A 14,060-nucleotide genomic window follows, 5' to 3' on the forward strand; every position below is an offset into this window, starting at 1 on the left:
AAACCATGGTGTGTGGGGGCGCGGGCGACAGGGGATCTCCCTGTACCTTCTGCTTAGTTTTGTTGTGAACCTCAAACTGCTCTACAAAATAAAGTTTATGTTTTTAAAAAATGCTACCTATACTAAAAAAAAGAAAGAATATTATACTTCCTACACGAGTGTCGGGCAGTGTATTTACCCTGGCCAGGTGTGAATGTGTATCTGCGTGCGTATAGGCGCTTCCCTGTTTAACTTCCCAGTCTTCCACAATGGAACTGGAGCAGTTCTTCTCTGGGCGTGGCTCAGGGCCACGGCTCCACCCTGGTCCACACTCTTCTTGTCTCGTTGCATCCCTGGCTGATGCTCTTCTGTTACACATTCTCTTTTGCATTCCATACCATTTATGTGGGATTTCCCCACCAATGCAGCCATCACCCAGATAAGAACTCCTTGATTCTCGCATTTATCCAGGTTGCTATGAAGTTTAGTGTCTGTAGCCCAGGGGTTAGGGGAGGTTCTTTCTATCCTCAAAATCAAGTTCAATCCTCAGTGTAGCAATTGTACCACTGTACATAACCAAAGGTTTTCCCAAGATTTAGACAAGTTCCCTGGGGGCTTATATGCTTAGTTTCTTCTGTCCCGCGGTTTCTTCTTCTTCCCAGGTGCTGCCCTGCACCATGTAGAACCAGGTGTGAAGTACACACTATGCTCTTCCCGCACACACAATAAAATCCACTCAAACACAGCATTCATGAGCCCAGTTGACTTTAAGGAATGTCTGGGGTCACAGGGGTGGGACAACACAAGATAACAGACGTTCCTGCTCTCCCAAGTCTCTCACTGCCATCAGGCAGCGTCCTCGCTCCAGCTCTTTTATCTGCTTCTCTCATCTCCTGCCCGTCTCCAGTTTTTCTCCAGGTCAAGCCATGCACCTGTCTCTGCTGCCTACCCCCAAACTTATTTAGTCAAACCTATCACATTTCTTATCAAATCATGAGCTTTCATTTAATAAGCCCCCACTCCCTGGAAAGAAATTAGAGAGACAAATAGCCACGTGGGGTGTGTGTGTGTGCGTGTGTGTGTTCATCCCACACATGATGAGAAACTCAGATCTTTCATAATATCTCCAGATCCAAGTTCTTTCTTCTATCAAATTCCCCTTCTCTGCATTACATCTCTAATATTTTTCCTTTTGTATTGCCCCAAATCATTTCAGTCCTCTCAAATACTACTTATTTTTGGTTGTGCATGGAGCATACTGCTCTGCGGACAACAAAGAGCACAGGAAAGAGATTATACTGCAACAGCGCTCAACAAACAAAAGTAAATATGTGACATCCTTGCTCATAAAAATCCTTTGGCCGTTGTAATGAGCAAGACGATTCCAAATACCATGGAGGACGTGAAGCAGCTGGAATGTTCACACACTGCTGCTGGTTGTGTCCTTGGTAATGTCCACTCAGAACAGTGCTTGGCACTACTTAGAAAAGCTGAACACACACATACTTTTTGGCCCTGCAATTCCACTCCTAAGCATATACATAACAGAGATACATTCATATTTTCACCATTAGACGTGTAGAACGATGTTCATAGCAGCACCGACCCTAATAGCCAAAAACCAGAAACAACCCAAATGTCCATCAAGAGTAGAACAGATAAATAATCTGTGGTGTAATTATACGATGGATGACTATACAGACATAGAATTGATGAAATACAACTACATACAACGTGGATGGATTAAACAAACATATTAAGTGAAAGAAACCAGGCATGAAAGAGAACATACCATTGGATTTCACTTATATAAAGTTCAAAAAAGCCCACACTAATCCATGGTGTAGGAAATCAGGATATTGATTACTATTGGATTAATGACTTGAATAGGAAATGAGAATGGATTCTGAAATTCTGGAATGTACCATTTCTGAATCTGAGTGCTAGTTACACAGATCTACTCACTTTATGAAAATTAAGCTATCTACACGTGATTGGATACCTTATTATGTGAGCAAAGTGTTAGCAGCAGACCTTACTCTTTTTCCCCCAGACCTAGATCTGCCTGGGAGGATTTTAGGCTTACCTTTCCCAGCACTTGAATAGCACAGTCCCTTGAATATGTCCCAAGATAAATTGGGAATGCTCGGTCCCAGGGCCAGACATGTGTTGGTACGCTGAAAATCTCTGATCTGTTAGACAGCACGTGAGCTGGGAGACCTGTGAGTTGTGAGCCTACGTGACAGGTAGAAAACCAAGAGAGAAGCTTCTTTGTTTAAAGATGACCTCCAGAGGGCGCCTGGGTGGCTCAGTCGTTAAGCGTCTGCCTTCAGCTCAGGTCATGATCGCAGGATCCTGGGATCAAGTCCCACATTGGGCTCCCTGCTCCACGGGAGGCCTGCTTCTCCCTCTCCCACTCCCCCTGCTTGTGTTCCCTCTCTCGCTGTGTCTCTCTCTGTCAAATAAATAAAATCTTTAAAAATAAAATAAAATAAAGATGACCTCCACATACTATGGCCTCATCACCAGCAATCAAATACACACACTCTCTAGGTGGGTGAGGGGGGACCCAAGCAGCTATGCACATGGACAATTGGGAGGCTTCATTGAAACTGAAGGGCTGTGCATGTTTTTTCCTGTCCTGAATCTCTCTAAAGAGCTGAGCAAACATACTGCTGGACCAAATGCTATTGTGTCATGTGTTTGACCGCCAAACATGTTGCCAATACAGTAGTGGGACCATGCATTGTACTTCAATAAAAAGTTTACTAAAGAAAAAAAAATCCGTTGACTATTCTTGTCAAGTGGGTATTTACGCTGAATATAGTCTATGCTTGGCCTCCAAATTCCTTCCATTTTTCTGGGCTTCCCCTCTCTTCTTTGAACCCTTGTCTTCTCTTTTTTGGGGCTCTCACTCACATCCAACCCCTAAACCGTTCATTTCTTATGCAGAGCTCTTCATGGCACTAACTCACCCCAGACTATGTAAGCCATCCACAGAGAACCCCCATCAGTAACTAATACTGAGATCGGTTCCCACACATAGTCCCTTCCAGGAGACGTTGTGTGACTTCTTCTTTAAGGAAATTTTTTCTTTTCTTTTGTTTTCTTTTTTCAAGAAATTTTTTCTTCTGCTAGACAAAGATGCTGAATCTCTGTCTAAAGACATTCCAAACTCACACATTATCTGGAGCCCCCGTTACACACGCGATAGCTCCAGTTACTCCTGCTTCTTGGTGTGTCGAACTTTCCACAAGTGTTAAATTACAAGGCAAGAGAGCATGCCTACCACCCCCAACGTGTGCTCCTAGACGTGCCAGGGGCTGCCATCTGACCTCTAGCAATGACTTATCCCTGGCCTCATTCTTGATCCGTACTCTGTCTCCCGGCTTTGCACTGATGGCAGAGGCTCTGGAGTCGACCCTAACTTTCAGTGTTTGGGTTTTCTGTTTGTTATGACATTAACCTTCCCCCTGGTCTTGGCTTTTGCTGTTTGATAGTCTCATACCCTCTTGCACTAAACTTTGGCATATCTCACTTGAACTAGGGTCTCAGTAGTAGGAGGCCTGTCTCACCTCCTCTTGTTCTTAGGGAAAAAAACAAGTCATCTTCTAGAAAGGTCCTGGAGGTACTTTCTACAGCAAAATGAGGCTTCTTACAAAAAAGCAGACCCATACACACAGAGAATGAATTGATGGTTTCCATAGGGAAGAGGATAGGGGGATGGACAAAATGGGTAAAGGAGAGTGGGAGATACAGGCTTCCAGTTATGGAATAAATAAATCATGGGGATAAAAAGCACAGCATAGGGAATAGAGTCAATGATACTGTAATAGCATTATATGGTGACAGATGGGAGCTACATTGTGAGCACAGCGTAACACACAGAGATGTTGAATCACTATGTTGTACATCTGAAACTAATATCACATTGTATGTCAGCTAAACTCAAAAAAAATTTTTTAAGAATTTAACTTAAAAAAGATATAAAATCTTCAAAACATATAACTTTTCTTTACCTAACTATGCAATAAGCATTCTTTTACACTATGAGGAAAACAAAATAAAATGGGTACATTACACATTTTTTTAAGTCTCTTAAATTGTCCAATTTCACACAAAGTATGAAATTTTAGCATTGAAATTCAGGTTCTGAACTGACCCTGACAATGGATATTACTGGAAATAGAAATGTCACCAGGTCCTGTTCAAAGAACTTTGCCTTCACAGTGTTTAAAACTGGAACACAGTGGGGCACCTGGGTGGCTCAGTTGGTTAAGCGTGGGACTCTTGATTTCAGCTCAGGTCTTGATCTCAGGGTCGTGAGTTCAAGCCCCATGTTGGGCTCCGTGCCTACGTAAAAAAAAAAAAAACTGGAATACAAGAAACTGTCTCCAAAATAATCAGATATGTGTAAAACCAATTTGTTAAATAACATAAGGAAGATTATAAAAGACAGCTTAAGAATGTTCACATTCATGTGGTTTGTAAAGGTGCATTTTCCATAAAGATCTGTACAGCTCAGAAGCATTAAATTCTGCAGAGAAGGCTCCTTTATTCCATGCATTAGCAGAATTTCTTTATTTCAGTGAGTCCCTGAAGTAAAGAATGTCACTCCTCTTCAGAAAAGAAATTTCCTCAGCTCTGTAATGGGTCAAGTTTTCATATACCCTCAGGGGCTCTCAGGGCTATTCTCATGAAGAGCAGCCACTATGAAGATGGTTATGGAGCATTTTTCCCTTCTTCACATACGGGACACAAAGAATAGTACAGAAAAAAGGAGAGTTTGAAAGTCCCTCTCCAACATCCGTGTAGAAAAATTACTTCCAGAATATTCTTAAATTTTAAAGTTTGAAAAGCCTGTGATCTTTGCACTGTTTCTAAGAGTTAGCCACTCTAAAGGAAGGTGTTCATCATCAGTGACCCCACGCAGGATTTCCTTTTGTGATAATTTTGCAAGATGATCCTCTGGGTTGGCATTCCATTCAGGTCACCAGGTTTCTGCAATCTCTGTGAGAACCTGCAGCAGCTCAGCAAATGTAGGGCGGCCTTTAGGCTTCTAGAAAAGAGAAACAGAGATGGTCAGCTCAGCCGGAAACTCACTCAGATACCAGCTCTGGAACTTGCTGGCAGGGACCTGGAACCAGGCTGGTTCTCCACGGGTAGAAGAGAAAGATATCTGGGCTGACACACCAGGCATGATTGGTAGTTGAGTGAAGCATGAGTGTGAAATTATAAGAGTAGAGAATGCTGCCAAAAAACACAAGCCACCTGAGACCATTTAAATTTAAATTAATGAAAATTAAATACATTTTTAAGTTCAGTTCTTTGTCACACTAGCCACTTTCCAATTCTTCAATAGCCAGGCACCATATTGGACAGCAGAGACATAACACAGTTCCATCATCACAGGAAGTTCCATTGGATAGCATTGCCCCAGAGATTTATTTGGATGACTTGATATGCATGGGATAAAGGAAGAGCTGGGAGAGAATGGGCATCCAGAGTTCCAGGCTCTCAGGCTCTGCCCAGTTATTTACTAGACTTGATCCCCTGTAGAAAGAAGGATTTCAATCAGAAAGCAAAAGGCGTGTTTTCATAAGGGTCTTTGCAGGTCCTGGAGCACCCACTGTGCTGTCTTAAGGCTCGGTCAACAAAATCCTGGTCACAGAGACGAGGACTGGAACGTTCATCTTATTTCACCAAGGGATGTGGTTTGGCTTTGGCTCCATGAAGAACAAAAGATGACACTGTTGGCATCCTTAAAATCCATGGGAAATAAACAGGGCACGTTCTGCATGGAGCACTGGGTGTTATACGCAAACAATGAACCATGGAACACTACATCAAAAACTAATGATGTAATGTATGGTGATTAACATAACATAATGAAATAAAATCCATGGGAAATAGAACCACTTGTGGCAGCCACATTCTCACAAGGATCACTGGCTGCAGAGTTTGTGGGGAGACACCACCCTTAGTGCTTTACAAACAGAGGGCATCAATAAAAAGGACCAAGCAGAAGGGTGTGTAAGCACACATTCAAGCTCTCCTTGGGGTTCCAGGAATAATTTCTGGAGGTTTTGGAGAAGGCTGTCGTTCTGCAGGTAGAAGAGTCTATGAAACAGTATGTGTATATCAGTGTGTGTGTGTGTGTGTGTGTGTGTGTGTGTGTGTGTGATAATACAATCACATTTGAATTTAAAGGTGCCTAAGCACTTAGGGCATTTAGATTACCTTAAAAAGTTGTAGGCAAATCACCTTTTGCAAACAAATAAATCAGCATCACCAAAAACATTGTTTTCATCAATGCTCGCACTACGATTTGAGACGTTTTAATCAACGCTCGGACTCCGATTTGAGACTGGCATCATTTCCTCGGGCCTCCTGCCAGCGTCCGATTTATTCCCTTTTCTGTTTCCTCTCCACAGATAAATAAAATCTCAGTAAATATTATATTTTATGCACTGTACATGTCTATTGTTCCAAAAGCAATATATATTTCTCAGCTCTCCACGTTGTTACTGCAGGGAAGCTCCTAAGACAGCCATTTGCTGCTAACAGCTCACTTAACATGTGCCTGTTTTTCAAAATTCCTTGCAGAGCAGTTCATCATATGTAAAATATTTTCATACATCAAGGATCTTTATAAAATTAATACTTCTCTGGAATGTGAACAACTACACTGCTCTTGAAATATTGAGTTTTTCAGTGTTTGTGGATTGCGAATCAAGTGACTTCTTTTTCAGCCAGGAGGAAACTCCTCATCCAGCTGTGGTTTTTCTGGACGGACACTGTCAGCTGGAAAGAGAAAGCTGTCAAAAGTCACAGGGGAGTCTGATATGAAGGGGAGAGGTGCATTGAGTCTGTGCCCAGAAAAGACAGGACATGTCTGGCTTTATTTTGAAGTGTGGCATCTCGAGAAAAAGAAAAACTGGACTGACCCCTGCCCTCCCCCCAAAGGGAATTTCCTGAGTACAAGTTCTGGCACACTTTCTGCCTTTATTCCTAATCTATCAGGAATCTTGAGTGCCAAAAAGAGATGAAACCCATTACTGTTAGCCTTGGAGAAGTAAGACAAATTATAGTAGAATGAAGTAAATACAAACAACATCCTTCTCTTTCCACGTCAGCGTTTAGCAAACCTGATTCTACCCTTAGTTTCCACCCACCAGTTCTCAAAGGGAGTGAAACATCTCACCCCTGAGGCTCCAGTCACCACAAGAGTTTCTGCAAGAACCAATCTCAGACAAAGAAGACCTGAAAAAGGCGCTGAATTCCTCAGGTGAAAGGCCATCGTTAAAAACAAAATGCGGTGACAACCTCGTAGTGGGAGTTTCAGACAGAAATAGCACTTCCCGCTCTTCGGGATCCTTATCAAGAAAGAGACTCCTCCACCCCCTCCACCCCCCCCACCCCGATGGAGTCCTGGGGGGTAATGTTTGTCACACTCAGGCCTGTGCTCTGATGCTGGGACTGCCCACCTCCCAGGAGAGTAAGGGACACTCACCTCGTGCCAGCAGCCGTACATGACCTCGTAGACAGCCATCGGCGCCAGTGGAGGCCGGTACAGCCGGAAGCCTCTAGAAATGGCTTCCACAACCTGCAAATTTGACTTATTTTCAAACGGCATTTTTCCTTCCGTGAAAACTTCCCACATCAAAACTCCTACAACACGAAATGCATGTAAACAAGAGGTTACTTGAAACTGAAAGAACTCTTTGAAACTACAAGGCTTTATTTTCCTCTTCCGGCCTCTGTGTTATAATCGGTCAGAATGAGAACAGTTCTGTCTAGGTATCAGCCCGTGTGCGTCTTCGTTTTTGAACAGGCCTGTAATCTGACAATATTCCAAGTGAAAACAATGCCTTTCTTTTCCACTGGTCTTGACCGCCTCCCGATTGAAAGAAAACGCTGCCAACATTTTTCATTTCTAAGTATGTTCCTGTCTTCACACCCTGAAATCAACAAGCCTCTCTGCCACCCCATAGAAAATGACAGAATTGTGTGGCCAAGAGTTTGCCAGCCAGTAGGAGGCACGAGTTCCTTCTGCCCACTGAAAGGTGAGACTGCTGGGTAGAGCAGAATATTTAGCAGGGGCTTGGTACATGAGTAGGTGTTCTATAATCATTGATTGGCTGATTAGTGAAACTCATTCAAGGCTCCCATCTGAACTTCATTTAATTATTCACTTATTCTAAGAGTATGTATTATGCACTGACTAGAGGCAGGGCATATGCTAGAGCCAGAAGACTCTAGAAACCAGTCCATGGGCTCAAGCAGCTCACTGTCCAGTGGGAGATAGAGACAAGTGGTCAGGTAAAACTCAGATATTCTAATTGTTCTGCACCTACTTGATGAGGTCCCTGTGTTGCTATCTGTTAGTCTCACAACTTGACTGCTCTCCTGGAGAGCGTAAAATGTCACCTGCCAAAACTACCAAAAGTCAGTGGAGAACTAAAGGGATCAATGATACAAGTTTCACCTTAACGTGGACAATAAAATTCACACCCTTCTGAGGGTGCAGAGGTGTCTCCAAACCCAAGAAGCTATCCAGAGAGGTCTGGGTGAAAGAGAATAGATAGCTTATTGCAAATTGACTGCCACTTTTTGAAAATCGACTCAAAGAACAGATTCCACTGGACATGGATCTGCAACATCTCTTTCTCAATGAAGAACATTACACAATATAAACTCCAATTGACAGTTCCCAAGGAGGCCTACATCTAAATACCACAAAATCTGAAGGTAACAAAATAAATGCAGTAGTCTTGCTTAGTAGTTAGAAATGAAGTTTATTAATTACACTCAAAATTCAGTGACACCTTAGATCTATTTTCCTTGCAAGTCTCTGTGGTGTAAAAAAGGTGGCTGCCTTTGTTTTCTAGATCAGTAGACTCTCTGTTACGGTTTTCCTGCAAATGCTCATCAGAAAAGGAAAAGATCCAAAAGGTAGACTTATATAAGAAGGTGTATGACACCAGTTGCCAAAGACAGCCTGGACGTGTTTAGAACACTTAAGACAGAAGGACAGTTACAAGAAGACCTTTCTAGAACCCCACATCATACTAAGAAATCAAAGCTTAAAAAAGATTGGCCTTTTATTAAATCAATCTCCATCAAATGAACATCAAATTTACTCACCAAATGACCAGACGTCAGATTTGCTGCTGTACTTGTTGAAATGGAAAACCTCAGGGGGGGACCACTTGATTGGGAACTTGGCTCCAGAAGAACTGATATATTCATCATCCAAAACGTACCTAAGGTCATTAGATTCAAAGCACATTGTGCTAATTACTTCCAAGTTCCCATTTAGTTCAAACCCCCTTAGTCTACCTTAAGTTCTAAAAGAAAAAGCAGGGGTGCCCGGGTGGCTCAATCAGTTAAGCAGTTGACTCTTGATTTTGGCTCAGGTCATGGTCTCAGGGTCCTGGGATCAAGCCCCATCAGGCTCCATGCTCAGCAGGGAGTCTGCTTGGGGATTCTCTCTCCCTCTCCCTCTGCCCCTCCCCCCACCTGCTCAATCTCTCCCTCTCAAATAAATAAATTTTTAAAAGAGAAAGCATTTATTTTTACCCCCCAAAGTTTCTCTTCTTGTTACCAAAATGGGAAGGTATCCTACATAGTGATTCCTCCTTAAACCAAGCCTCAATTGGGTTTATTTGGGTCTCAGAAAACCAGAACAATTCTTCAATCCAAAACCGATTGGAATCAGGAACCCACTGATTATTTCAGTTATGACAAATTCTTAATTTTGCAAAGGAGCTTGCTGAGTGCTCTAACAACCAAGATTATAAAAAGGAAATAAAAAAATAAATATATATGGCAAAGAACAAAATCAAAGCTGGATGCCTTATTTTTTTTCTTCATGCAGATGGGTTTTGTGAGGCAGAGAAAGGGGGAAATAAGAGTATTGAACATAATACATTTGATGTGAAAAATATCCAATGCATTAAAATGGCCCTGTATGAAATCAGTAATAACTACCAGTTCCCTTTAAAAACTACAAAAATATTAAACCCTCCCTCTCTTTTGAGGCTTGTAGGCAGGAATATCCAAGTAGGGGAATCTGGAGAGAAGAATCTGGAGAGAAGAGCGAAGAGATGATGACTAACTTGCAGCCCCTGGAGTGTGCAGCATAGTAGTTTTGAATTATTTATTAGTGCTTCCTCACACTCTCTTTTTTTTCCCACGCACCCTACCTCACCCTACCTTTAAGCGCTTTATTGAGCCAGAAGTCATCCTACTCAGGGAAAGAGTAGCTAATAGAAAACAAAAGAGAAAGAGCCATTTTTCATAGCTTTTGAGTTTCAAAAGTCTAAGATTTCCAGAGAAGGAGAAGGCCTGAGCTGCTAAAATATTGGGGAGAATGGCTCATAAATAAGAGTGATATCTGCCCCCCCCACCCCACCATCCATCCCTCTAGCGAACGAACCTCTGGAGCTGGGAGGTGGCAGAGAACAAAGGGAAAGGGGAGGAGTATTAGCCAGTAGTGGGTGACTGAGGCAGGGTCCTGTCCCCTGTGCTCTACAAGGACTGCCCCGCTGACATGGCAGGGAAAGAAGGCCCCACTGAGGGTTGCTGGGATTCAAGAGCAAAACAGAGCCTGTGCCTCTTCCCCAGGTCAAGCCCCAGGAAAAGCAAAAAGATTCCCAAAAACAAATAGCTGTGGATGTTCCTAAGCAAATAGGGCCTTAGATAGCTCCAGGGGCTTTCTAATCATGGAGAATGCCCGTATGACAGCATCTTGCAGACAGAAATTGGGGATGAGTCAGCAGCCGTCTATGCAGATGTTCCGCCAAGGACAAAACAGGACGATGGTGGCCGCAAGGACACCAGTTGTCAGCGGTTAACAACAAGGACCAGACATGCCCTCTCCAGGACGTGGGCCCACGAAACACTGAAGCTGACCCTGAAGCGAGTCAGAGAGAAACTCTGAATTCACGGGCATTGAATTTTTAGCAACCTGAAGGAAAGGGCGCTCAAAACCAACTCTAATATTGTTCTTGTGTTTTACTGTCAGATTAAATTACAGGTTTTATGGATGATTAAATTTTAGTACATTTAAAAATATATATATATCAATGGCATTGAGTGGCAGAAAATATGGTTAGATTTTCCACACTTGAGTCGTAGTCTTAAAGTCAACTACTGCACCTGATCATAGAAATGCATGACAATGACATGGAAAAATCAGAACTAAACAAATTTATCCTTTTATCTTTCAGAAATATACATATATCAGAAGAGCTTTTTTCTTAACCTCATGCATATAACAAGTAGTTTGAGACATTTTTAAAAATTTTAAGTTATGCCTGAAAATAACCTGAAAGAAGATCCGAAGAATAGCTAACATCGGGTTATGTCCTAAAATTCAAAGCAGGGCAACAGGCCAAGCAACAATATCAACATTCTCCTCCCAGGAAAAAACAAAAAACAATGCTATTGACATCTTCAGTTTGTTAGTAGAGAGATATAAGATTCCCTCTTACGAGTAAACAAAAAATATTTATATATGTTATACCTTGTCATTCCAAAGTCCGATATTTTCACTATACTTGCAGCACTGACCAGACAATTCCTTGCTGCCTATAGAAAGAAAAGAATCCACATTTGAATATAGTCTTTCTTTTGTTTCTACTCTCGTTTTCCTTAGTTTACTTGGGGCCCCACACTACTTCTATGAGCAGCCATGTTATTTTTTTGGTAATACCCATCGATGCTATGTATGATTCAATATATCTGCCCTCATGATGGATTTTAATGATTCTTCAAAGAAATAACCAAAAAGGGTGCCTGGGTGGGCTCAGTCAGTGTGGTGGCGTCTGCCTTTGGCTCAGGTCATGATCCCAGGGTCCTGGGATCGAGCCCCGTATCGGGCTCCCTGCTCAGTGGGGAGTCTGCTTCTCCCTCTTCCTCTCCCCCTGGCTTGTGCTCTCTCTCGCTCACTTTCTCTCAAATAAATAAATAAAATCTAAAAAAAAAAGAAAGAAAGAAAGAAAAAAGGAATAACCAAAAAAAAAGTAAAAAGCAATTTTAATACTTTTCCTTTTAAAAGTTTTAAATCCCTCTCAACAAGTATTTTTTATAACTAGGAAGACTACATCAAAGAGACGTTAAACTATGAATCCTGGCATTAAAAACAGTGTGTATTTTTAAATAATGCAGAGACCATGTATTTGATGCCAAAATAATCCATTTTCAGAGAGCTTCATCAAAGAAAATCATTGATTTGGTTATTGAGCCTCATGTAAGTCAACAGTTTGATAGATTTTGTTCTCTTCTAAGCTGATAGGTGCTTCAGTTAGTCCCAAAACAAAAACAAGGAACTTAAAATGGTAAGCCAGAAGGAGCCAGTTTAGAAGATTTTGACAAATACTAGCAAGGATCTCCAAGCCAAACCACAAGTTAAGCCCTTGACAAGGAAAAGACTCATGCTTAGCCGATAGATTTTAAATGGCATAAAGATGAATAAAATAGAACACAAAAGAAAGCAATCAAGGAAGAAACAGGGGGATCTGAGAAAAGCCACTTGGAGCAAAGAGAATGACCAGAACCATCACCCAAGGAAGTTTTGAATTCTAACCCTGTCAGGAAAGACTGACCTGCAGAGACTAGGAAAGTAAGTTCAGTGGAATAGATACCATATTCATCCCTTCAAAAATGTGTTCCTACTACATGCTGGGGACTGGGGGACATGCCTTGAGGGAGACAGAACAGTGGTCTAAACGGCTATGGAAGGGCTATTGCTATGGAAGAGCGGAGCTGAGCTCTTCTATATGCCAAGAGCAATTGTACGTGCTTACCCATATTAATTCATGTAATCTTCCCAACAAGCCCACAGAAGAAAGGTGGTGTAATTCATACCACGTCCTAGTTAACTAGCTTGCCCAACATCACACAGCTAGTGAGAAACAAAGGCCACATTTCAACCCAGGCTGTCCACCTCCAGAGCAGTACTTCTGAATCGTGGCTGCCCATTGAACTCACTGGGGCATTTGGGGCAAGACAAGCGTTAATTTTTTTCTTAGGATATAATGTTCGGAGCATTCCAGCACAGAATGATTTAACATTTCTAGTCCTCCTCAGTGAGGAGGTAACACTACTGTGATACTGTTATAACTAAAAACACCCCCACATGGGGGCGGGGGAGCCCCCGGAGCCTGATCTTCACCACTGTCTGTCCAGTGCCCGGCAGAGCGCTTGGCCGATACTGGCCCTTGTCACGTATTTGATTATTGGTTGAAAGGAAGAAAAGTGGAAGTAATGGCAGAAGGGAGGGAAGGCGAGAGGAAAGACAAGTAAACTAGTTTTGGTTAGTTGCTGAGCGTGGTAGTTAATCAGTTGAAGGCGTGTTTAGAGTAATGCCTCACTTGGCTACAGCATCAAGGGGCAATTAAAAATAAAGCTACATTTCCCAGACAATTACAATAGGAAAGGGTTTAGAAATTAAGCCAAAGGTATTTTATTTAAAATAGTGAAAGTTCTCAGGATGCTGGGTGGCTCAGTCGGTTAAGCGTCTGCCTTCGGCTCAGGTCATGATCCCAGGGTCCTGGGATCGGGCCCCACATCGGGCTCCCTGCTCAGCGGGGAGCCTGCTTCTCCCTCTGCCTCTGCCTCTCCCCCGCCCCTCTTGTGTTCCCTCTCTCTCTGTCTGACAAATAAATAAATAAAATCTTTAAAAAAAATAGTGAGTCCTCAATTGTCATATTCTTCTGAATATAATGCCTAGAATAATCAGCCAACTTGCATCCTACTTACTAAATCCCTATGAATGAAGCAGTTCCTCTCCAGATACTCCATCCCTTCACAGGTATCCTGGCACATGCTCAGCAGCATCTCGTTCGTAAGCGTCCCCCTTCTGTCTCTGAGATAGTTCAGCAGGCAGCCGTTCTCCATAAACTCGGTCACAATATACAGTGGCTTCTGCTGGATGCACACTCCATAGAGCTGGACCAGCCTGGGATGAGACAATCTCCTGTTCAAGAAAAAACACACACCAGTGAGCAGATTCATTTTTGCCCTTGAGAGTGCTGAGATTCAATCGGTGATATGCACCAACTCTACGTAATTGT

General features: G+C 42.4%; 1 protein-coding gene across 6 annotated transcripts in view; it reads right to left on the minus strand.

Moving 5' to 3' along the window:
* Nucleotides 1–3,666: 3,666 nt before the first annotated feature.
* Nucleotides 3,667–14,060, minus strand: part of TXK (TXK tyrosine kinase) — a 61,836-nt gene continuing 51,442 nt past the window's right edge. For all 6 annotated transcript variants that reach the window (XM_078068578.1, XM_036093004.2, XM_078068579.1 and 3 more), the window contains 5 exons: nt 13,747–13,963; nt 11,510–11,574; nt 9,127–9,245; nt 7,493–7,650; nt 3,667–5,038 (listed from right to left, as the gene is read on the minus strand). In XM_078068578.1, coding sequence (XP_077924704.1) covers nt 4,970–5,038; nt 7,493–7,650; nt 9,127–9,245; nt 11,510–11,574; nt 13,747–13,963 — 628 coding nt within the window. In that variant the 3' untranslated portion in view covers nt 3,667–4,969. The remainder of the gene's footprint in view (nt 5,039–7,492; nt 7,651–9,126; nt 9,246–11,509; nt 11,575–13,746; nt 13,964–14,060) is intronic.

This window comes from Halichoerus grypus, chromosome 3, assembly GCF_964656455.1.
Source record: "Halichoerus grypus chromosome 3, mHalGry1.hap1.1, whole genome shotgun sequence".
Taxonomy (NCBI): domain Eukaryota; kingdom Metazoa; phylum Chordata; class Mammalia; order Carnivora; family Phocidae; genus Halichoerus; species Halichoerus grypus.